We start from the raw sequence: 24,182 nt of genomic DNA on the forward strand, positions 1-24,182 counted from the left end.
ACTCCCCCCTGTCCTGTCGCTCCACGCTTTTCCCAACACTCTTTCCTGTTGTCACCGGAGGGGCACCGAGAACACCGCGACCTGTTGCCATCCCACCGCCGGCTCCAGGGCACCGGGGTCCCCGGCGGTGGCGGGGCCGGGGGTCTCCCGTACCCCTGGGGGACCGAACCCCCCCGGCGCCCCTCGGGCAGCGGCGGGGCCGGTCCGGCGGGCGCAGGCTCAGCCCCGGGGCCGCCCCGCCCCGTCCCTCCCCCGGCGGCCGGGGCGCTGACATCAGAGCCGGGCCGGCGGGAGGAGGAGGAGGAGGAGGAGGAGGAGCCGCCGCCGCACCGGAGCCATCGCTCTTGTCGGGGCCGGGGCGCACCGGCGGGGGGCGGCGGCGGCGGCGCTGCTGCTTCACCCCCCGCACCCCCGGCCCATCCCGCGCGGCTCCGCCGCCCTCCCGCCCGCCCGGCGGAGCCTTCCCGGAGCCCCCCCCGAGCCCGCCCGGAGCCCGCCCGGAGCCCGCCCGGTGCCCGCCATGCTCTCCGGGGCGCCGCCGCCGCCCGCCGGCTTCCCCAGCCCGCCGCCGCCGCAGCCGCCGCCGCCGCCGCCGCCCGCCGCTCCCCCGCACGGGCCGCCGCCGTTCCCGGGGAAGGGCGGCCTGCAGATCCGGAAGAATGCCATCACGGACGACTACAAGGTCACCACGCAAGTGCTGGGGCTCGGCATCAACGGGAAAGTTTTGGAGATCTTCAGTAAGAAGAGCGGCGAGAAGTTCGCGCTCAAGGTGCGCGGGGACCCCGCGCCGGGGACCGGGGGGGACGCGGGGACGGCGCGGGCGCTCGGCCGGGAGGGGCCGGGCAGCGGCAGCGGCGCTGTGACAGTGATGGAAGGTGTCTGCTGCCGGGGGAAGGGGGTCCCGGGGGGGCCAGCGGCGGCAGCGGGGCCGGCCGGACAATGAGCTGCCGCCCGCCCCTCCGGCCATGCTCTAATCTCGTTTTTCCCCCCCCTTTACGAGCGCGGCTTTCCAGCTTTGTAGTGGGAAACGAAGCGAAATGACATCTTCGGAGCCCGAAGGGGGTGGGGGGGGGTAGGAATGGAGAGGAGACCGTGGCCTGGCTGGGACCCCCTCGGGGGATGCGCATCTTGGAATGCATCCCCGAGGGTGGGGAACACTCGGCGGAACGTGGGGTTCCCTCCGTGGTGTGTGGTGTAAGCACCCCCAGCTGCTCGCTGTCCCCGTTCCATGTCCCCTCCCGGCTCTAACCCCGAGCGACTGTCGTGCCTCGCTTCCCACCGGGAATATTCCAGCGTTACGATGTTACCCCTTGTCCCTAACTTGCTTCTCTTTGACAGGCGTGGATAAGCAGTGGCTACAAGGTGTGTTTGGGCACGCTCTAGCTGATGTGGCCCTTCTCCTTGTTTTAAAACCTGGTTTTTGAGCAAAGAGGGGAGCGTGTCTCCCTGCCAGCCAGGCTTGGGGAAGTTGGGATGGCTCCTGACACGCCGGGTGACGCGGGAGCAAGGCTGGCTGCTCGGTGGGAGCGCCGTGTTCTCCAGCATCCGTGCAATTTGCGCCCACACATGAGCTGTTCCAATCCTTGGCGTTACCCCGAGAGCTGGGAAGGCTAAAAACACCCCACCTAAACCCATAACCCTCACCTAAACCTCTAACTCCCACCTGAACCCATAACCCCACTTATTTTGTTTTTAGAGCTGCCCCTTTGTTGGTGTCTGGGGCTCCTAACCCAAGTGAGGGAACGAAGGTGAGGCTTTGGGGGTACAAGCTGTGCTGCAGGGGTGGTGGGGTGCTGAATATCTGTGGTTGATGAAGTGGGGTCAGTTAGGTGATAGAAGTTTGGCTTTTCCTTCAGAAATGTCAGAGACATTGCTGGTGAGCCACCCCGTGTTGTACTCCGGGGTGACATTGTGTTGTCATCTCATTGGGTTGAAAATTAGCGAAATCCTCTTTCTGTTTTGACAGACGGGCTCCTCCTCGCCTCTGAAGTTGAGTCACATATTTAAAGCACAGATCCCAGCACTTCCCTCTCGCAGCCCTGAAAGAGGAAGGATGGAGGAGGAGGAGGAGGAGGAGGCCGGAGCTTCCTCTGCCCGCCGTGCCTGGGGCACGGGACTGGCGCTGTCACCCTGCCCGTGCCAGAGCGAGGGCTCAGGGTTTGTGGCACTTGTCACACGGGTCCCTTGGCTCGCTGAAAACCTCCTGGAGTGCAGGGCTGGGATGTGGGAGGGTGACACAGAGTGTCCCTGTGGCTCTTGCGGGGTGAGGAATATTCGACACTCAGTCTCTTGTAGGAAAAGGGATTGTCTTGCCTGTCCCCTGTCCTGGCCTCTCCTGGCGTCCCTGACGGGGAGGGACAAGTTCAGCTGAGTGCTTGGACGTGTCCCTGGCCTCTCAAAGAGCAGCACAGCTGCTACTGTAAGTGATTCCCTCCAGCACCTTCCAGACTGCTACACTGGGAGCTTGGGCTCTGGGACGAGCCCGTGGGGGCTCCTCACTGTGAGCTACCCTGCCTTACAGCACTGGGATATTTGGGCTGAGCTGCAGAGCCCAAACTTGGTGTGGGTGCCTGCCCTAGACATGATGTGTGCTGACTTCATTCCCTCCTCGGGTACGCAGCCGGGCTGACGTCTCTGCTCCAGACCTGTGGGGAGGTATTTGGGTCCAAATTACTCATGGGCTGCAGCAGAGTGGAAAGATGACCTAAAGCAGGATCCACAGAAGTGATTGCATCGAGTTGTCATGTTTCAGATGATGCTTAAAAGAATCCTGATGGCCCATCGCCAGGAGCCACAGCTGAAATCTGTCTGCTGCCTGCTTTGGTTGTGCAGTGAACCTTTCCATTTGGAGTGTCATTCTTTAGGTTTGCTGTTCCAAAATCTTGTATAACAATGCAATCCTTCACTGGAGGATGAGACACAACTCCTCCCTGATGTGAACGGTGTCTTCTGGTCATCTTGTGCTTCCTCTTGGGTCACGAGCCACTGTTGTGTCGTTAGAGCTCTTCCTCCCAAATCAAGAGCTGGTTTTGGTAAGGGTTTTGCTGAGAATCACTTTGCTGAAGAGAACTTTTCAGTGCTCCAGGAGAGTTTGAGCTTGGGGAAAGTGTTCTAGCAGCAGTGAAAGCATAAGGGCCAATTTTCTTCTCCTTCCAGAGCAATAGTCCATGGCAGAGACACATCGTTAAATAAAATGCTGCTGTGTGAGAGTTAATGGATGGTAGTTCTGCTTGCTGTGTAGCACCAGGGTGAAAACAAGAGATTCCTCTACTTTTCTTATAGATTCTTGTTCATCTTTCTATTTCCCACCTCCAGTTTTATTGTATTTTTTGGTACCTGAAGCGTGGCATCCCTGAATTACCTGGAGCGAAGCAGCGCGGATGGTCCCAGTCACCCGTGCCCTGACCCTGTTTGAAGCAGGATGAGAGCCTGGGGACAGGTGATGAATGGAGCTGAAACGCCTGGCTCCTCACCCCTTTCTTCCTTGTACCTTGGTGTGATTTATTATTAGGCAAAATTAGGCTTGTAATTTCTGTGGAGGCTGCTGTATGTAGGTCACTGCTGGCCTGGCTTGGCAGGGCTGGCTGTGGTCAGGCTGCAGTGGTGGGGCTGGGAGCAAGGGCTCTTTGCCTGCTGCAAATTCCACTTTTAAGACTAATCTTTGGGCTGGCTGCCTTAATTCCACCAGGAAATGGCAGCTAAGCCAGGCTGGAGAGTGGGGACTGGTGTTTCAGGTGATGAGTTTTTCTCTGTTGTATGCATTGCACCGTGGAGCTCTTTGTGGAGCAGGTTTCCTTTAAAATAAATGAACAAACCTCGCTGCTGACTTCACCTTCAAAGCAGGAGATCCTCACCTGGACTGGTGAGCTTTGGAAGGGCTGGAGGAGCTCAGGGCTGTGGAGGCTGCTGGTGGATTTTTTTCTGCAGCATCCTTGGTGCTTTGGGGCGTGTTTGCGAAACTCTCAGTCTCTCTCTTGGCCTCATCTGATAACCCATGAGTGATGGTTCCCCTGATGGGGAAGGAGGAAGGAGGATGGTGCTTGTGGTTTGCTGTTCTGGGAAGGTGCCTGGTGTGGAATTAGGGCAGGCAGCTCGGAGCTGATGGCCGAGCAGCTCCGTGGATGAGTGAGACTGTGTAGCCAAAGCACCCCGTGTCCCTCCAAAAATCCATCTGGGAAAACACCCCTGAAGTGAGGGAGAAAATGGAGATCCTGGGCTCGTGCTCATGGGAAACAGCTTGCTGTGTCTGCTGTTCTTCTGTCCCTCTCTCAGTGGAGAGATGTTTTTTTAATTAGCTCTGCCATGTATTTTATATAATCAGAAATGTCTTCGCTGTGGCCTTCTGTGCGAGATGTGGTTGAAAAGCTGTGGAAACTGCAGTGACATCACTGGGACTTTTCCAAAGCTGTGGTTTATTATCTCATTGACCAAAGGAGTCTACTGACTTGGGGTTTGAATTTGTTTAAACGATTTAGGATTTGCCATAATCTCTGTTAAACACTTCACATGTTCTGAGCAGTCAGAAGTAGGACTGTGATGGACCGATAAGGCCTGGGAGCAGGGGTTTTCTCTTTGGTACGTGCTCAGGAAGTGGTGGGGCTCTTCCTCTCCTTAATGATCTAATGCCATCAGCCATGGGTCTTGCAAAAGACATTTCCCATGCTCTCAGGGGTGTGGGACTGAGATGCAGTGATTTATTGAACGTCAGAGGCGGCACCGCGCCGAGGAGCTGAGCTGCCTGTGGCACGCAGGATGAGAGCACAGCCCCTGCACGTGTGACTTAACAGCCAAATGCCACCAGGTAAAGCCATGATTTGGCCATTCTCACTGAGCCCTGCTGGCCTTTGGCGAGATCAGTGCTGTCTGTGCCATCAGTTCCACACACAGAGCAGGAAAGCCTCGTTACAGGGCAGTGCTGGCTCATGGGGCTGTGCAGGTTTTGGCTGTGCCTTGAGCAGTGAGCGATGCAGAGCAGAGGCTGGGCTTTGCCATGCCCTGAAACAATCACAACTATGTGTAAATAACACCTGAAATAACACTGAATTAATAAGTGAAGCTGTGCAGCCTGAGAGCCAGGTCTCCTGGCACGTTTGGTGGGCACAGGTGATGAAAACTCCCGGGAGGTTCCTGCTGAGGGAGCCTGAAGGATCAGGTTGGTGACTTCTCTCTTCACAGGCAGCTCTGGGGTGTGCTGTGGTGTCTGATGAGATGGAGGAGCCCTTGCTGGGCTGCAGGGTGGTGCAGGTACGTGGGAGGCATCTGGAGGAGTGGCTGGCTCGGCAGTGGCCGTAGGAGCAGCATCACTCCGGCTTTATGTTCTGCCATCTCCTCAGCCTTGCTGCTGGCCTCCTGTGTGCGGTGCTCCAAGGGCTTGGCTCTTTTCAAACCCATCCTTTCACTGTGGTTTTGCTGTCTGCTGAGAAAGGGAGAGGGAAGAGCCCTCCTTCCTTCAGAAAGCCTTTGCTCCTGCTCGCAGCCCAGGCACTCTCCCGACCTGCAGACAGCCCTGGCTGCAGCACCCAGGCTCCTCTCCAAGCACAACTGGCCCCGCTCGTCTGGCCTCAAGTTGCAGCATTCAGGCAGCATGACCTCACCTCCTGGTTTCCAAGAATAACGTGCTGCCTCCCCTGCTGCCTCCCCTGCTGCCTCCCCTGGGCTGTGCTGGGGCTGCCTGCGGGGCCAGGGTGGCTTCCACAGCCTGGCATGGGTCAGCTCCAGGGCTCTGCCATGTGCCCGGTGTCCCAGGTAGCTCCGTGCCCACTCCATGGCTCTGGCTTGTCCCAGGTGTCCCAGGTAGCTCCATGCCCACCCCAGGCCAGCTCCAGGGCTCTGCCTTGTCCCAGGTGTCCCAGGTAGCCCTGTGCCCATCCCATGCCCGCTCCATGGCTCTGGCCTGTGCCAGGTGTCTCAGGTAGCCCTGTGCCCGCCCCAAGGCTCTGCCTTGTCCCAGGTGTCCCAGGTAATCCCATGCCCACCCCAGACCTGCTCCATGGCTCTCTCTTGTGCCAGGTTACCAGGTAGCTCCGTGCCCACCCCATGGCTCTGGCCTGTGCCAATTGTCCCAGGTAGCCCTGTGCCCATCCCAAGCCTGCTCCATGGCTCTGCCTTGTGCCAATTGTCCCAGGTAGCTCCATGCCCACCCCATGGTTCTGCCTTGTGCCAGGTGTCCCAGGTTGCCCCATGGCCACTTCATGACTCTGGCTTGTCCCAGGTGTTCCAGGTTGTCCCATGCCCACCCCAGACATACTCCATGTCTCTGGCCTGTGACAGCTGTCCCAGGTAGCCCTGTGCCCACCCCATGGCTCTGGCCTGTGCCAGCTGTCCCAGGTTGCCCCGTGCCCACCCCATGGCTCTGCCTTGTGCCAGCTGTTGCCCCATGCCCACCCTGCTCAGCTCCTCCGTGGGCTGCAGGGGTGAGGCAGCAGCTGGGAGAGGGTGTTCAGGACCTGGCTGATCTTGCAGGCTGATTTTGGAGGAGGGAGAGTTTGAAGCAGGAGCGGGGCAATCCCTCCACCGGCTCCAGAGGCTGGCATGGCAGTGCAGCTTGGCCTGACCACTCCCCAAAAATCCAGTTTGGAGCCTGGGCAGTCACCCTGGCTCAGCATCGTGGTCATACCTGGGGGTGACATTGTGGCACTGAACACAGCCCTGGGGTCTGTGTCCCGCTGAAGGTGTCCCCTCCTCATTGCTGCAGGGTGACAAAAGCCAGCCAGGTTTGGTGGGAGGTGTCCCTGCCCACGCTGGGGGGGTGGAAGGAGATGACCCTCAAGGTCCCTTCCAACCAAACCATTTTGTGACTCTCTTGCTCTCTGAAAATCTCTTTTCCTTTCAGCTCTGGCTGGCACAGGGGCTGTGAGTGTTTCTAGTGCCTTGGGGCTCATTTTGGGGAGAGCTCTCAGCTCTGTGGCTGTTCCCCAAAGCAGATGGATGGGGAGCAGTGTGCAGGGGCTGGAGCAAGAGCAGGTCTGAATGCAGAGAGCTTTAACAGCCTTTTAAACTGTTCTTCCTTTGTGCCCCCTGGCTGAGTCATTTCAAAGATTTCAGCCTTTTAAGATCCTACCAATTTGAGGTGGGGATTACAGGGGCTGGCAGCTTTAATGGCTGCATTAACTCACTGCTCCTTTGTGGCCTGGGGAGGGGACTGAGGCACCCAGTCTCTGAGTGCTGCTGGACCTGAGATGACCTGAAAGGAAAAGTTTTGCTGGAGGTGCTGTGAGCCACAGAAATGTCACGTGGGAAGTGTCACTGGCAGGGGACACAGGATCTGCTCTGGGAGCTCCCCTGTGGCTCCATCTTCACTGTGGTGCTGCTGAGGAGGAGTCACAGAATCACCAGGCTGGAAGAGACCTTCAGGATCAACGAGTCCATCCCAGCCCCAACACCTCAGCCAAACCCTGGCACCCAGTGCCACATCCAGGCTGTGTCAAACACCCCCAGGGATGGGGACTGCACCACCTCCTCGGGCAGAACATTCCAGAACTTTATCACTCTTTCTGTAAAAACTTTTCCCTGCTATCCAGCCTGTATTTCCCTTGGTACAGCTCAGGCTGTGTGCTCTGTTCTGTCAGTCCCTGCAGACAGAGCCCAGCCCAGCTGAGCACAGGCACCTTTCAGGAGCTGTGAGAGCGATGAGGGCACCCCTGGCTCTCCTTTTCTCCAGGCTGAGCCCCCCCAGCTCCCTCAGGGGCTCCTCTAGGGTTTGTGTTCCCAGCCCCTCGTGATGGGGAGCAGAATCCTGGACTTTGTTACTCCTGTGGTGTTAATTATTGTTAATTATTGTAGTGACAGGACAGGATGGTGGCATCTTCTTGTGGATAAGGGCCTTCCCTCAGTGCAGTGCCAAAGTGCCCTGTCCCAGAGGGGAGGGCAGGTGAGCTCTGTGGCTCAGGGGTTGTGTGGCTGGCACAGCCTTTGCTGTCATATGTAATGAGATTATTCAGGCCCTTGGCGTCAGGGCTGCACGTGGTTCCTGCCCTGCGAGCTGTAGCCTAAACCAGAGATAAAGTCCAAAATCCAAACCCAGATCTGAATGTTCCTGGGGCTCCCAGCCAGGCTGGGGCTTTGCTGCTCTGCTCTTGGTGTCCTTATCCAGTTTGGCCTAGACTGGGGATCAGGGGAGGCAAGGATTAATTTCCTTTGTCACTGTGATTAAGTTTGCTGCTTTGTGCCCTTGGCTGCAGGTGGGTGCCTGTTTTGAGCTCAACCTTTCCAGCTCTGCTGGCCTCAGAAGATGGGGGTCAGGCAGGTTTGGGGTCATTGTGTGCCTCACACTCTGAGTCAGGCTAAACCTGTGTCACAGCAGGATGGGACTCCCAGAGCAGATCCTGTGTCCCCCTGCCAGTGACATTTTTGTGGCTCACAGCACCTCCAGCAAAACTTTTTCTTTCAGGTTATCTCAGGTCCAGCAGCACTCAGGGACTGGAGTTAGTGCTGCAGTTGGTGTTAGTGCTGTCCCTGTCCCAAGGAAGCACCTCCTGGCTTGGGAGCATCTTCTGAGCATCTTCTGAGCATCTTCTGAGCATCTTCTGCGCTCCCCGGGCTGGAGCAGCCCTGCTGTCCTCTGGCCCTGCTGTGCTGCACCGAGCTGGGGCAGCCTCTCCAAAGGCTCCCTGCCTGTCCTGCCAAGCTGTGTTTTCAGGGAAATGTGGCTGGCACAGGAGCTGGGACTGCTGTGGGAATTTGGCAGCTCGTCCCCTTCAGGCTGCAGCTCCAGCTCCTCCCCTCCCGTGCCCCCAGGTGCCGGCTCCAGGGAATGGGGCTGGATCCTGAGGGGTCTCTGGTGTTGAGGTGACCCCGAGGTGTTGGAAAGTCTCTTTTTCCCAGGATTCCTCGACTCTGGTTCTCAGAGTTGTTTATTTTCTTTTATCTATCACATTCTTTCTCTGGCCTGCTGAGATCTGTCCAGCAGGTCAGGTTGAGGCACACTGGCCACCCTCAGGGCAGTGTTGGCTTTTTATACCAAGAACTACCTGTACTTTATTTACAATAATTTTCCAATACCCATCACCTCTGTCAGACAGTCTGTCTCTGCTCTAAACCAATCCAGAAGTGTCACCATCCCAGCAGAGGATGGAGGACAAGAAGGAGAAAGACAGAACTCGCCCAGATTCCCCCATTTTGCCTCTTGAACCCCCATCCTAAAAACCCCAAAATTCAACATTTCCACCCTGTGATAAATTCACTCTCATTCTGTTCAAACCCTTGTGGCTTTCACACAAAGTTGGTGATTGTTTCCATGGGTTAAAATCCAAGGCACAGGTGTTTTTGACTCCGTGCCAAGGTCTCTGAGCCCCCTGCCAGGGTCTGGAATCACCCAGGGCAGCCAGAGGAATGTCCTGGGTTGTGACAGAATCCCAGCTATCTCCACAGGGCTGGGGCAAAAGCAGATGCAAATCAGGTCCAAACAAACCCAAAAGTATGTGTGTTATGCTCAGCTTACTCTAACAAGAGCAGTAAATAAAATCAAGAGCAGGGGAGGTGTGTGGTAGCAGGAATGGTTTTGAATTCCAGCAGCAATGAGCCTGATGGTATCTCCCAGCTCAGTGTTAGGAACAGCTTAAACTTTATTCTATTCTATTCTATTCTATTCTATTCTATTCTATTCTATTCTATTCTATTCTATTCTATTCTATTCTATTCTATTCTATTCTATCCTATCCTATCCTATCCTATCCTATCCTATCCTATCCTATCCTATCCTATCCTATCCTATCCTATTCACACCCAGGGATGGTGACTGCACCACCTCCCTGGGCAGCTGGGGAGAACTTTATTCCAGAACTTTATCACTCTTTCTGTAAAATCTTTTCCCTGCTATCCAGCCTGTATTTCCCTTGGTGCAGCTCAGGCTGTGTGCTCTGTTCTGTCAGTGCTGCCTGGAGAAAGAGCCCAGCCCCAGCTGAGCACAGGCACCTTTCAGGAGCTGTGAGAGTGATGAGGGCACCCCTGAGTCTCCTTTTCTCCAGGCTGAGCACCCCCAGCTCCCTCAGGGGTTCCTCACAGGGTTTGTGTTCCCGGCCCCTCATGATGGAGCAGAAGCCTGGAGTTTGTTACTCCTGTTGTGTGTTCCAACTATTCTATTCTATTCTATTCTATTCTATTCTATTCTATTCTATTCTATTCTATTCTATTCTATTCTATTCTATTCTATTCTATTCTATTCTATTCTATTCTATCCTATTCTATCCTATTCTATCCTATTCTATCCTATTCTATTCTATTCTATTCTATTCCATTCCATTCCATTCCATTCCATTCCATTCCATTCCATTCCATTCCATTCCATTCCATTCTATTCTATTCTTCTATTCACTGTGGGTGTCGCTGAGCTGTCACCATGGCTCTGGGACTCAATGTGGCTCCCAGAGCCGGGCTGAAGGAGCCACTGTCACCTGGAGCTGCCTCCTGCGGGTCCCCTGGGGCTCTGCTGTGACTCTCTCTTCCTCTTGGGCCCTTTCCCAGCCTGGCTGTGCCGGGTGGATTTGCCGGAGCAGCCCCGGGCAGGGCTCTTGCGCAAGAGGCTCCGCGGTGCTGGGAAGGGCGGGCTTGCCAGGAAGTTTAAGCTTGGGTTATCTCCTGGAAGGCATCAGAGCTGTGAATTTGGCGTTTTGGGCTGCTTACCTGCCGTGCCTCCAGCAGAGCAGTGCTGGCACGGGGACAGGGCTGTTCTGGGGAGCCTGGAGGTGTGGCAGCCCTTGCTGGGCATCTTCCCAGGCTCCTGGGGAGAACATCTGCCCCTTGCTGGCCCAGGAGCTTGGAAGAGGCTTGGGAATCCTTTTGTTTTTGTCCTCAGTGTTTCCCACGAGGAATTGCCCTGCTCCTGGTGTGAGGGGCTGTGCAGCTCTGGTGGAGCAGACATCTCCTCTCCATCCCCTCCCACCCTGCTGGTTCCACCTCAGAGCTCAGACTCCCAATTTCCTGTGGTAAGGAAGAGTTGCTGTGAAGAACAGCTCTGCCAGGACATGAGATGTTCCCTGGGTGCTGGGATTCAGCTCCACATCCCTGGGAGTTTCTGGAAGTGTCCTGGTGGTCCCATTCCCCAGCTGCTTGCTGCTGGAGGACACAGCCAGCCCTGCAATGCTGGGCTGATGAAAGCTGGGTGAGGAAGATGATGAGGAGGCTCTGAACAGGTTAAAATGGGTTGGGTGCTGCTGAGCAGCAGCTCGGGCTGGGTGGGAGCCAGAGCTGCTTTTTCCTGGGAGCTGTGGAGCAGGTCTGAGGTTCTGCCTCTGCCGCAGTCTGGAGGGGCTGTGGGAGATGATGTTTGAGTGCCTCAGGGCAGTGCTTTGGGGTGATATTCCCACTTCTGGAGGAGCTGCAGGTCAGGCACAGCCCTGTGAGTCCAGCTAATGTGAGCAAGGAGAGGGTTTAGGAAGCTCAGGGTGTCCCTGTAGCTCAGTTTAGCCAGGCTCTGGCAGCAAGGGCAGCGTGTTGTTAGCAGGTCAGGCACCTCTGGCTTTAACCAAAACATTCCTTTCATGTTTCCTTCTCCTCAAAGATTGCCCTGAAACAAGCAGGCAAATGTCACTGCAGCAGGGCTGGCCTGGGCCATGGTGCTGGTGCTTGGAGGGTTTCAGTGACTGAGCTGCTGACCATCACTGGATGTCTGCATCTTGTACCCACATGGAATGCAGCCCTGGAAAAAGAATTCACAGAATGATTGGGTTGGGAGAGACCTTCAGGATCATTGAGTCCAGCTCAGCCCCAACACCTCAGCCAAACCCTGGCACCACATCCAGGCTGTGTTAAACACCCCCAGGGATGGGGACTGCACCACCTCCCTGGGCAGAACATTCCAGAACTTTATCACCTTTCTGTAAAAACCTTTTCCCTGCTCTCCAGCCTGTATTTCCCTCGGTGCAGCTCAGGCTGTGTGCTCTGTTCTGTCAGTCCCTGCAGACAGAGCCCAGCCCAGCTGAGCACAGGCACCTTTCAGGAGCTGTGTGAGAGGTGGGTGCCCTTCAAGGGGCACTTCAGGGTTTCCTTTCTCCCTGAAATGAGGCTCTGCTGCCTCGGGGTGCTGCTGCAGGCTCTGTGGGGCCGTGGCACCCCCTGCTCCCCCAGTGCCCCAGGCTCTGCTGCCGTGGGGGCTGCCCAGCCCTGGGGTGGGTGGCACAGCCACACAAAGGCTGCCCTGTCTGCTCTTTGGCTTCCCCCAGCCCTGAGCTCTTCTGGTGAATAAGTGGGATTGAAAAAGCTGAAATTCATACAAAGCAGGGCCCAGGAGCCCCTGGCTGACCCCGAGGGAGCAGCTGCCCCCTGCTCACCCCACACTGGGGGTCCCCGGTGCCTTCTTCAGAGCACACAGCCTGAGCTGCACCCAGGGAAATACAGGCTGGAGAGCAGGGAAAAGTTTTTTACAGAAAGGTGATAAAGTTCTGGAATGTTCTGCCCGGGGAGGTGGTGCAGTCCCCATCCCTGGGGGTGTTTGACAAAGCCTGGATGTGGCACTGGGTGTCAGGTGATGGGGCAGTGTGTGAGGCTGGCTGAGGGGAGAGCTTTCCTTTTGAAATCCTTGGGAATGCCCAAGGAGAGCAGGCTGTTTGCCAAGGGAGCAGCAGTAGCTGCAGGAGGAGATTTTTCTGTTGGTTTGTTTAAAGATCCGTGCCTTTATCCTTTTAGCCCATCTCCCTTTTCATCTAGCAGGCAAAACGAGTCCAAACCACTTTGCTGCCTGTGGGATTTGGGAGGAAATCAAGTAGCCTGCTGGTAAACACTGTGCTGAGCATCCGTGGGAGGATCAGTGACTCTTTCCTGTGAGTTCTCCACTCGTGTTTTTGCTGTATCTTGAAAAAATAAGAGTACAAAACTGGCTCAGGTTTGATGGGGCTGTGAGCAGCCTGGCGTGGTGGAAGGTGTCCCTGCCCATGGCAGGAGCTGGAATGAGATGATTTTTAGGGTTCCTTTTAACCCACTCCATGATTCAGTGACTCCTTGCACTGCCTTGAGCCCAGCCTTGGTGACACCAACAACAGGGGGGAAATTTCCCCTCGGGTATTTTTGGAAGTTTGTGCACTCAGGCTCTTGGCAGTGAGTTTTGCACACTTGTTGGCCGAGCTGTTTGGAGGTGATGGTGCTGATGGGACCCTGCTGGTCCAGGCTCTGTCCCAGCTCCACCAAAGCTCCCCAGCACTGGGGCCACACGGCTGCTGCTGCCAACAGGTGCTGTGGAGGCTCCTGGGGCTGCCAAAAGCCTGCAGGGAGCTGAGAATAGCCACTGTGTCCTGAGGGCTTTAATGTGGTGCCAGCAGGATGCAGAGAAGGGCTTTTTTTAAAATAGAAACACAACTGTGTTTTCCTGCTGGCTGAAGGAGTCTCGGGGTGGCTGCTGGAGGAGGAGTGCCCTGCTTGGCCCCTGGGTTGGCAGGAGGCTCTCAGGTTTTCACTGCACTGCTTCAAGGCCCAGGATTTCCCCTAAAATTCTGGCTGTAGGTAAAGTGGAAGTGCACAGCCTTAGGTAGTGCTGGGTCTCGAGTCTGGGGTGTTCTCAGCTCCTCACCCACGTGGGTTGGTGATGAATGGGGGTTTCCACCAGCTCTGCTGCAGCTCCTGCTGGCTGCTGGGGCTGTACAAACTCAGTGTGACGGGAGGAGGATGAGGAGGGAGGCCTGTGGGGCTGCACTGAGACCTTTGGGGAGATGGCAAAGGAGAGGCTGGTGGGGGCTGTGTGTCCCTGACCAGCTCTGGATCGTCCCCTCTTGTCCCTCTGCCCCTTCACTGCCATCCCCTCTCCTGACACATGTGGCTGTCCCTCTCCCTGCCCTGGGCATCAGGGCTGGTGGGGACAGGGGTTTGTGACTGCTGTGCCATGTGGGGGGAGCTGGAGGAGGAGGAGGAGCTGGAGGAGGAGGAGGAGGAGGAGGAGGAGGAGGAGGGCTGTTGGTGGGGCCCCTGCCTCTCTGAGCACCTGCACAGACAAAACCCTGTTATGAAACCCCTGAGCTGCTCCTGGCCCAGCCTTTTCCTGCTCCCAGCACCCTGGCAGGCTCCAGGCTGGCGTGGGCACGGTGCCTGCTCTGGGCTCCCTGTGCCTCCAGCCCCCCTGGCACTGCTGGGTGCTGCCAGGGTGGCTGGTGGGTCCCCAGGGGATGCTCTGCCCTGCATCCCTGCAGAGCTGGGCTGCACTCCCTGCCCTTATCTCAGCAAGGTGTTTGCTGTGCCCTGCTGTTGACAAAGCCCGTGGCAGGGGTGAAGCTGTGTTGAACAAACAGCTGAGGAAGATAGGCTGATGCAAAACGGGGCTGTCGTCACCGAGCTTCGCGGGTGCGTAAGTGAAACCCTCCTCAGGCTTGGCACTGCTGGAGGAAACACATCCCAAGGCCACCCTGCTGCCAGTGCCAGGGGTGAGTGGCACTTCAGGAGGGGTTGGCCTTGATGCAGCTTTGTGTTCCAGTTTGGTTTTTTCCCTTTCTTTTAATATACATGTATTTATTTGTGCTGCACGAAGATCTGTGTTGGAAGGCTGCGGGCAGGATCCCCGTGCTGGGGTGGGGGGCAGCCTCTCTTCTGTCCTGCCCATGGGCTGAGCCCTGAGAAATTTCATTTTTGGGAAGAGTTCAAGCCCAGGAGCTGCTGGGAAGCGCTGAGTGTTGTGGGGCTGCTTCTGGCTGCTGTGCCTGCAGGCGTGCTGGGTCTGGGCCTCTCCCCAAAATCACTTCCAGCTGAAACATTCAGGGAGTGGGTGGACACGTCCAAAACTAAAAGCAGTTCTGGGATGTAGGTGTGGAGCATCCAGAGCTGCCCCTGGGATCAGAGGTAGCAGGAAGGTCAGGCAGGGTTGTCCCCAGGGTTGGGGGCAGGCTGGTGGGGCCAGGATCCAGGGGATGCTCTGGGGGTCCCTCTGAGGTGAGGGGAAGCCCCTGGCTGTGGGTACAGGCAGGCAGCACCGTGCAGTGCTGGTGCTAAAGGGTTTTTTTTTCAAGCTCTGCCTGTGGGAGGGAGGCACAAAGGCCATAGGTCAGCCCTGAGTTAATGGTTTACATCAGTGTTTACTTCGGTATTAATCACACCTGCAAATATCAACCACTTCCTATCATAAAAGCACATGTGTGCTTTTCCGTTCGTGCTGCTGTCAGCTCTGATAGCAAATCTGGCAAGGAGAGGGGTGGGGAGGAGGAGCTGACCCCAGCCCTCAGCCCTGCAGAGAGGTGGAAGGTGGTGGTGGTGTGTGTGGCTGGGAAGATCTCTGCCCTTCCCATGGCTCCTTATTTCCCTTTCACTGCGTGCTGTGGGGTGGAAGGCCCTGGCAGAGGCAGAAGAGCTGTGTGGGATCAGGGCTTTGGTTTGCAGGGATGTCTGAGCATCCCTGCCCAGAATGGCTCCATTCAGAGCTGGGCTGGGGCTTCTTCTGCCCCCAAGGCGATGGGTCCCTTCCCTGCTCAGCCCGGTGCTGTGGTGGCTCCTGGTGGGCAGTGACATCTTGGCTGTCTTTGGGATGGCATGGGCTGGGCTGGGCTGGAGCATTTTGGCCATTGTGACCCCGTTTGTCCCCGTGGGGTTCATGGGGAGGTCCTGGCAGGGTGGTGGCTCCTGGTGGGCAGTGACATCTTGGGTGTCTTTGGGATGGCATGGGCTGGGCTGGAGCATTTTGGCCATTGTGACCCCGTTTGTCCCCGTGGGGTTCACGAGGGGGTCCTGGCAGGGTGGTGGCTCTGTCACTCCAGCCAGATGTGGCACAGCAGGACGTGGGACCTCGTGACCATGGCTCGTGCCTGGGCTGCTCCTGCTGCTCACCCAGAGCCTCCTGGAGAGATGAGCATGGGGTGAGTCAGCCAAACCCAGCTGGGGGCTGGAAGGAAGAGGAGGCTCCCAAAACAAAAACGTGGGACTGAATAGGCCCCTAATTTTGTTTTTCTCAGATAAATGGAGCCGACACTCTTTATTTGTCTCCTTTAAACACCAGCCCCAGCCTGTTGCTGGGTGTGAGTCAGCGGGGATGCTTCGTGCTGCTGCCTTGTTGCCATTTACCTGCTCTGACTTTTTCCTGTGAGTTTTACAGCTCCTTCCCACCCACCTCCATCTCCTCCCTCCAGCCTCATCCCCAAAGCCTCCACCACGCTGGGACCCTTCCCTCAGCATCCAGGGTGCTGCTCCTGGATCCCCACTTGGACATTTCATCTCCAGGATGTGCCAGGAACATTTCTGCTGCTGGGAAATGGGCTCTGCAGCACACGGGGGGCACGGGCCCCTGGCAGGTGGCTCTTATTTAACCCAGGCCTCTCTTCTGCTCCTCGCCTTTGTGTGCCTCGAGAGGCTTTTGTTGCTGCCTGAAAAGGCTGAATGGCTGCTGCATCTGTCGCCGGGGGACAGAAATGCTCAGCAGATGCCCCGGGCAGGGGGGGCTGCGGGGCGGGGGGTCCTGAGCATCGCCCACCGGGCAGGGACCCCACGAGCAGGGGAGCACCGGGCACCGGGGCTTGAGCAACGCTGGCGGGGAGTGAGGCCCTTGTGAAAGCACCGGGTGTGTGAGAGCTGCCTCTTCCTCATGTGAGAGCTGCCTCTTCCTCATGTGAGAGCTGCCTCTTCCTCGGCCCCTCTCCATCCTCTGCCCCGTTGTGACATCGCCCGCAGGAGTGGCACGGGCACGCTGTGACATCTGCCCCCTCTGCCACATCTCTCCCCTCTGCCACATCTGCCCCTCTGTCATTTCTGCCCCATCTGCCTCCCTCTGCCACATCTGTCTCCCTCCATGGCATCTGCCCCTGCCACCACATCTGCCTCCCTCCGTGATATCTGCCTCCCTCTGCCACATCTGCTCCCGCTGCCACATCTGCCCCCTCCGTGCTGCTCCTGGCTGTGTTTTTGGCTGTCCCCTCGCTGTCACAGCCTCTCCATGCCTGCCTGGCTGCTCGGCTCGGGCTGTGCAGTCAGCAGGGAGGCTCTCCCTGCTCTCCCCGCTCGCTGCCATGGCCCGGGGTGTTCCTGGGAGCGCTGCGATCATTCGGGCTGGGAGACTGCGGCCGAGCAGCTCGAGTGTGTCTGTGTCTGTGTCTGTGTGTCTGTGTCCGTGTGTCTGTGTGTGTCAGCTCTCCTCTGCTCGGCCTCACTTGCCTCTCCTGTCTCGCTCTTTCCAATCTAATCAATCCCCTCTCGCTGGGATCCTTTCTCCAACCTTTCCTTTCTCCAACCTTTCCATTCTCCCCGAGGTGGGAGAACCTGGAGGATGGAGCTGATTGTCCTGTGGGTCATTTCCCTCAGTATCCACCCGGCTCTGGCGGCCCCATCCCTCTGCAAGGTGGGTAGCTGATGCCTGCTGCTGTCCTGCCTGCCAAAGCCCCTTGGATGGTGCCAGGAGCAGAGCCAGCCCTGCCAGCAGCCGTCCTGGGCTGGCAGGACGGGGCACGCTGCGGGCAGGATGCTGCCGGACCCACGCGCGCTCCTCCTCCGGACACGTCACCTCTGCTCTCTGCCTTTCCCCAGGCAAAACAAACGTGAGGATGAGGCTTTCACCTCTTCTCTTGGGGCTTCAGACGCTTTCTGTGGCTCTTTGGGCGTGGGCAGAGCAGAAATGAAGCCCGGCTTGGGAAAGTCCCGTCACCAGGGCAGCAGGGCAGGTTGTGGTGGGTGTGAGCAGCGGGGATGGGGTTAATGTAAAGATTTATGTAAGAGCCACGATGATGTGGGGGAGGCTTCCTGAGCTGCACCTTTAATTGTTACTGCCTTGTGGTTCAACCATGAATTTCCCTCTGTTTGGTAACACAATTCCTCTCAGGGGCTCTGGGACTGGTGATTTTATTTCTCTTTTGTAGCTCATAAACAGCAAAAGCGGAACCAAGCTTTGCTGCTTCCGTGTCCTTTTGCTGCCCTCTCCCTCCCAGCCCTGTCTGGCAGGGACTGGGGTGGCTTTGGGCTCATTACCTGTGGGCTCCCAAAATATTCTGGCATTACAGGCTCAGCTCAGTGCAGGGAGAGGTGGGAACAGCCTGTGCAGAGCTTCCAGCACTGGCCCTACAAATGTGTAAAGCAGCTGACGCCAGCTGGCAGCGAGTTTGCAGGGGAAGATTAGAAGAGGAAAATCCTTTGAAGAGAAACCCTTTTGCTTTATTAGGAAAAAATGCTCCTTGCCCTGTGCTAGCCGGGTCAGGGGAATCCAAAGCCTGTGTGTGTGATCCAGGCTGGGGGAAGCTCTGCTTTGCTTCCCTGCTGATAATTTGGGGGATGACAGCCTGCCTCTCTTCGCTGTAGGTTTATTCTTATTGCAACTCAAGAAGAGTTTCTTTTAACCCCCTGTGGTGCAGACAGGTCCTGAGGGGGGCTCCTGGGGGTGGTTTGGGGCCTGGGTACAACACCCTGCTGGAGGGGTGGGTGCTGTTCTGCTGGGGGGTGAGGAGAATTGGGTGGGATCAAAATACACATGGGAATAAAACCACCCTGACTGCAAGAGCAGCTTCCTGGGGCAGCCCTGGAAAATGGACAGCTCAGCAAACACCCCAGTGTGAGCCTGATCCTCACTTTCCATGGAGATTGCCCGTGGGAGGTGAGTTTTCCCTCTTGCACAGGGATGTCTTGCCCATCTGAGTGTGCTTGGCTCGCCAGTGTTTGGGGCTGGGGTGGCACCCTCAGCAAGTAAGGACAGTGGGACAGGAGGGACAGTGGGACAGTGTCCTCAGCGACCTCCTGCCGTGCCAGGGGAGGAGGGAGCTTCCTTTTCCAACCTGTCGTGACTCATGGAGCATCATCCCAGGAGGGGGCGGCGAGACTGAATCAGTGGTGCCTGAGGACAGGCTGGGAGAGGGAACGTGAGCGTGGGCAGCTCCAGCCCCTCCCTCCCTTCCTTCCTTCCTTCCTTCCTTCCTTCCTTCCTTCCTTCCTTCCTTCCTTCCTTCCTTCCTTCCTTCCTTCCTTCCTTCCTTCCTTCCTTCCTTCCTTCCTTCCTTCCTTCCTTCCTTCCTTCCTTCCTTCCTTCCTTCCTTCCTTCCTTCCTTCCTTCCTTCCTTCCTTCCTTCCTTCCTTCCTTCCTCCCTCCCTCCCTCCCTCCCTTTCCTCCCTCCCTTTCCTCCCTCCCTCCCTTTCCTCCCTCCCTCCCTTTCCTCCCTCCCACCTGTGCTGTGCTTGTCCTCAGGTGATGGGGGGAAATTGTGCTCCATGTGGTGCTGAGCTCTTCCTTGGAGCTGAAGCTGATTTTTGATGCCTGCAGGACCAGGCTGGAGCCTGGTTTGGGTTTGGGTTTGCTCAGGGAGTGCTGTTCCCCTGCAGAAGCCCTGATGAGCTGTTTTGTTTTCAGGAGCTGCTTCCAGGGTTTGTCTTTCCAAGGTGGGGAAAAGCCCAGAGGTGCTGCTGGAGCTTGTGAGGAGCCTTTGCTGCTCTCAGGATCCTGAGCACATCTGGGCTGTGCCATCCTCTGATGGCAGCAGCGTGGGAGCTCTAATGAAGCTAATGAGGGTGTTTAGAGGAACACAGAACTAATTTCTCTTGCAGCTCCTGGGGGAGCTGGGCTGAGCCAAGGCACAGGATGGCAGCAAACGCTGTCTGCCCAAATCTCAGAGGTGTCAGGCTGCTGGAATGCGACTGAAAGCTGAATTTCCTCCCTAAGTGCCAGCAGGGTGGAGTGGCTCTTCCCCTGCTCTCCCTCCTTTCCTGCAGGGAGGTGCCCCAGTGGGAAGCAGAGGTGGGATGGGGCAGAGCTCTGGGCTGGCACAGCTCTCCTGGCTGTCCCCTGTCCCCTGCCGTGCTGGAGGGACCCCGGGGTGCTCTGGGGTGATGAGCTGATGTCTGGAGATGTGCAGTGGCTGCAGAGCTGAACACCTGGAGCTCCCAGCAAAGGGATGCAGCTCCTCCTGCCTGACTCCTGCCCGGATTTGCTCGGAGGTGGTGGCAGAGCTTCTCTGCCCTTGTGCCCTGCCCGGGGACACTTGTGTAACACAAGGATCCGGTTACTGCCCTCGGGCTGCCGGAGCCCTCCTCTCCAGCAGGAGCAGGCAGGAAATGCAGCGTGTTCTGCCTGAAATAATGAAGAGCTGGATCTCCATGAGCCCTTCTTTGGAAGTGTGAAAAACACCTATCACTTGTTCTTAAAATTTGAAGGGTTTAATAGTAATAAAATGGTTATAAAAATAGTAATACAAGTAGAGTAATAATAATTTATTTGGACAATTTGGATTAGGACAATATGAGACAATAGAAACAAAGAGTTATGGAGGTCTGGGCAGAAAAAGGAGCCACGTTAACAGAGGATTAACCCTTAAAAGCAGCAGCCTGTTGCATATTCATACATGATGCATCAATTCCATTCAAAGACAGGATTCTGCCTGGGCAGTGTCAGCTTCTTCCTCTGAATCCTGACTGGTCATCCTGCCCGAGTGAGGCAAGTTCATATCTCCTGGTAATGGAGCAATAAATTCTCTTTCTCTGAAAGATTCAGCTGTCCTGTTGCTGCTATCTCAGTATTTCTTTAAAAAAAGTATCTAACATAGCATAGTTTCTATTTTAACATTTTGTTATAACTTAAAACTATATTTAACACACTGCTTAAGAGAATTAACACAGCGTTACTTTCTAACACAACACATATAATATTCATTTGAATATTTGCCAAAAGCCAATCATAAAATGCACATTTTTCAGAGAAGGGGAACAGGAGGTAAGAGCTGGAAAAGCTGAGCTGAGAGCAGCTGCTGTGAGTTCAGCAGCTTGGCCATCGAAGGGTTAACCCTGGTTGTGCTGCAGATTACTGGGTTGCAAAATCAGCTGGGGTGGGATGGGGGCATCCATCCTTGCTGAACCCCAGGGGGAACACGAGGGGATTTTCCCATCCCAGCCTCCTTGCTGGGAGCCGAGAAACACAAACCCTGCTGCGGCCACCAGGGCTGGATAGGGACAGGGGCGGGGTTGTCACAGCCCCACAAACCTTGGATGTGGACAGGACATCACCCAGCCCAGCTTCCACTGCTGGAGGGAAGGGTGGCAGCTCTGGGAGGGTCCCACCTGGAAGGACAGCCTGGTTGGTGGCAGCCCTGCTCCTGCCCCATCCCTGCCATGCTCAGCGCGTTCCCCAGGGCACAGGGAGCTGGTCCTGTGCTGAGGGCAGGAGCTTTGGGCTGCCTCTGGCTTCTCTGTTGGGTTATGATCTTTTCTGAGCCAGAGATGGGGCAGCTTAGAGGTATTTTAAAAGCTTTTATTGTATTTTCAGTCTTATATGACGATGAGACAATGCACCCTTCATATACAGTTCACACCATCACCATCACTATTTCTTAATTACAATACCCTAAGTATTTCTTGGCTTATCAGCTTTCTTAATATCATAAAATATCCTGAGAGTTCATTAAAATCATAGAGGAAATATTCCTACAGCCTGACAGTGTTAGGTCATAAGAGTCAAATATGCTTTTCATGTCCTTCCTGCAGCAGCAGTGGGGAGTGCATGTGGCCTTCAGCTCCCCCTCACCCTGCTGCCACCAGGAACATTTCCTAAATTAACCAAACCATTGCCTTAACGAGGCCTAATCTGCTCTTCTGGAAGCCTCTCCATCACCTGTCCATGCAAAGCCAGCAGGGGATGGAGGGAGCAGCTGGATCACAGCTGGGTGTTCTGAGAGCACCAGGGCAGCTCTTTGCTCCCAGAGCTTGGCTGGGTACAAAAACAAACGTCAGGGCCGTGCTGGGGCAGGTAATGGAGGCTGCTGCCTCCTACTTCATTAGAAATCCAATTAATCTCCTATAAAAGCACTCAGAGTGACCTCTAAAAACGGGATGTATTTTGCTGTACCTCTGCTGTTTGTCTTGTGCAGATTGATGTTAACTAGCTGCTTCCTGCTGGTCCATTTTCCTGGAGCATAATTACAAATTGTTTTGTTTTTCTCTTTTCTCTTCAGCTTCCTGGCTCCCCAGGCTCTTCAGAGTGGGGCTACAAATAGCCAGGCTTTTCTCCAGCCCCCTCTGCATGGCTCCTTGTGGGGCTGGTGTTACTCTTGCTTAAGGTTTTGGCTTCTGCAGGATGCAGTTTTTGGGGTAATTAAGCAATAGAGGAGCAAGGAGAGGGTGTCTAACATCCTGCCCTGTCTTCCTTTGCCCCGAGGCTGTCGGTGTGGCTGATGTCAAATTGTGCAAACTTTGGTCCTTGCAGAGCTTCTGGTGGTTTGGTGCCAGCAGTCTCCCACAGGTTTCCTCTGCCTGGGGAAGCAGGAGAGCTGAGGAGGTGGGAGAGGCATGACCAGAGCCTGGGATGGTGTTTTGGGTGGGTGGCTGAAGGGCACGTCCTGTCTGTGCCTTTCCCTGTGGCAAAGGACAGCTGCTGCTCTGGGCAGGAATGCAGATTGCCAGGGTTACTCTGCCAGGGCAGCACTGTCAGTGAGTGCTCCATCTGGAAACGGGCACTGTGTGGATTTTGGGAGTTAATCCTCATTCCTGTGAGATCCCCCTGCACTGGGAACCACCCTGGGTCCTGCAAAACATCCCAGAGCTGATGCTCCTCTGCTCCTGGGGAGAGCTCAGAGGGGTCAGAAGGACTTTTCTGTGTGAATCTTGGTAAAATGGCCAAACCTGCTGTTTCCTGCTGGGTGGGGGTGTGTTTCCACATCCCCCTGCTCACCCTGCTCCAAGGGGCAGAGCTGCTCCAGAGGCTGAGCCTGGCCCCAAAGGCTGCTGGAGACAGGAAGGAAAATGAACTGTGCTCAAGATAGACACATTTGTTGTTCTATATTTAGGAACACAATAATTAAGGCTGGCTGTTTATCCTGACAAACATCATAACTAATAGTCTATGGCAGGCAAACAAATCCTTCCTGCACCTGGGAACTCTGAGTTGTCTCTGGGAAGGGCAGGGAGCTCATTAAAGAGCTGTAATTTAGGGAACATCTGGATGTTTGCTTTGTCTCCTCCCCAGGCACTGGTGCTGGTGGGCTTTGAATTTGTGGTCAGGGGGGTCCCATGGAGCTGATGGCTGGGAAATGATGGGGGCCAGCACAGCAAAGGTGAGGGTGAGGATGCTCAGTGGCACCCAGGGGTGCAGCAGTGGAGGTATCAGGGTGCAGAAGGGCTCATAAATGCAGAAGATCTCGCTGGTGGGGCGCTGGGAGGTGGCAGGCAGCCCGAATAAGCTTTTATGAACCTCGGCAGGAAGGGCAAGCTGAGGGCAAGCGGCTTCTCGGTGTTCCCACTAGATGGGGATGGAGGCATTGTCAGAGCGCTCCTGCACCCGCAGGGAGCACCCGGTGCTCGCCCCCGCGTCCTCTCTGGTGGCCACAGAGCCAGCCGGGGGTCATGACCCCGCTGCATGGGGGTGTCTCGGGGCTCACGGGGTGTCCCTTCTCCCGCAGATGCTGCAGGACTGCCCCAAGGCCCGCAGGGAGGTGGAGCTGCACTGGCGAGCGTCGCAGTGCGCGCACATCGTGCGCATCATGGACGTCTACGAGAACCTCTACCAGGGGAGGAAGTGTCTGCTCATCGTCATGGAGTGGTGAGAGCCCGGCCCAGGAGCTCTGCAGGGGGCTGGGGGGCTGCCAAAGGAGGGGTGGGCATCTTCCAGCCCTGGGGATGCCAGGGGGATGCGGCTGTGGGGATGGCAGCTCGGGCAGGGTGGCGTTGGAGGGATGGGGACAGGGCTGCTGGCTCTGATTCATCCTGAAAATGCTGAGCTCGAGGCCTGTGGTTCTCACAGGTGGGTCATAACCAAACTGCCTTTGGCCACCAAAAGCTGGGGGAGGCAGCAGGTTCCTGGCAGCCTGTGGTGGGGCAGGGACCGAGCTGGCAGCGCTGGTGCTGCCCTGGCAGCGCCTGCAGCAGCAGCAGCAGCAGCTCTGCTTTGGGTAGGAGCTTGGTCTGAACCTGGGGACGAGGAGGAGGGATGAAGGGGAAAGTATTGAAACCACATCCCAACCGCAGCTGTGATTTGATGCAGCTTCCTTGCCAAAACCTCTCCTCTGGCAAGCTGGTAGATTGCCTGGGGGGGCGGCGGGTGCAGAAGTAGTGCCAGGGCACGTGGCACAGCAGCCCCCAGAGCAGCTCCTGGGGGGAAACAGGCAGCTGAGAACACCCCTGGCACTCTGGGCAGCCAGGGGTGGGGAAGGGGAGGCAGTGGGGGGAGAAAGAAAGAATGGCTGAGGCGTAGGAAATTCCCCAGGACTGTCTGTGTGAGCGAGGGATGCTCTGGGGTAACGTCCATTGCAAGGCAGGATTTGATTTCCAGCAGGAGCAGTCTCTGGATCCATCCTGACATGCTCTGGATCCCTCCTGACTGTTCTGGA

The 24,182-nt window shown here is 56.4% G+C and overlaps 1 protein-coding gene across 1 annotated transcript in view; it reads left to right on the forward strand.

Annotated features, from left to right (window-relative positions):
- Positions 1–299: 299 nt before the first annotated feature.
- The window catches only part of MAPKAPK2 (MAPK activated protein kinase 2), a 32,333-nt gene continuing 8,450 nt past the window's right edge, over positions 300–24,182 (forward strand). The window contains exons 1-2 of the mRNA XM_084220533.1: positions 300–769; positions 23,256–23,395. Coding sequence (XP_084076659.1) covers positions 521–769; positions 23,256–23,395 — 389 coding nt within the window. The 5' untranslated portion in view covers positions 300–520. The remainder of the gene's footprint in view (positions 770–23,255; positions 23,396–24,182) is intronic.

Source organism: Fringilla coelebs, assembly GCF_963513975.1.
Source record: "Fringilla coelebs genome assembly, chromosome: 23".
Lineage (NCBI taxonomy): Eukaryota > Metazoa > Chordata > Aves > Passeriformes > Fringillidae > Fringilla > Fringilla coelebs.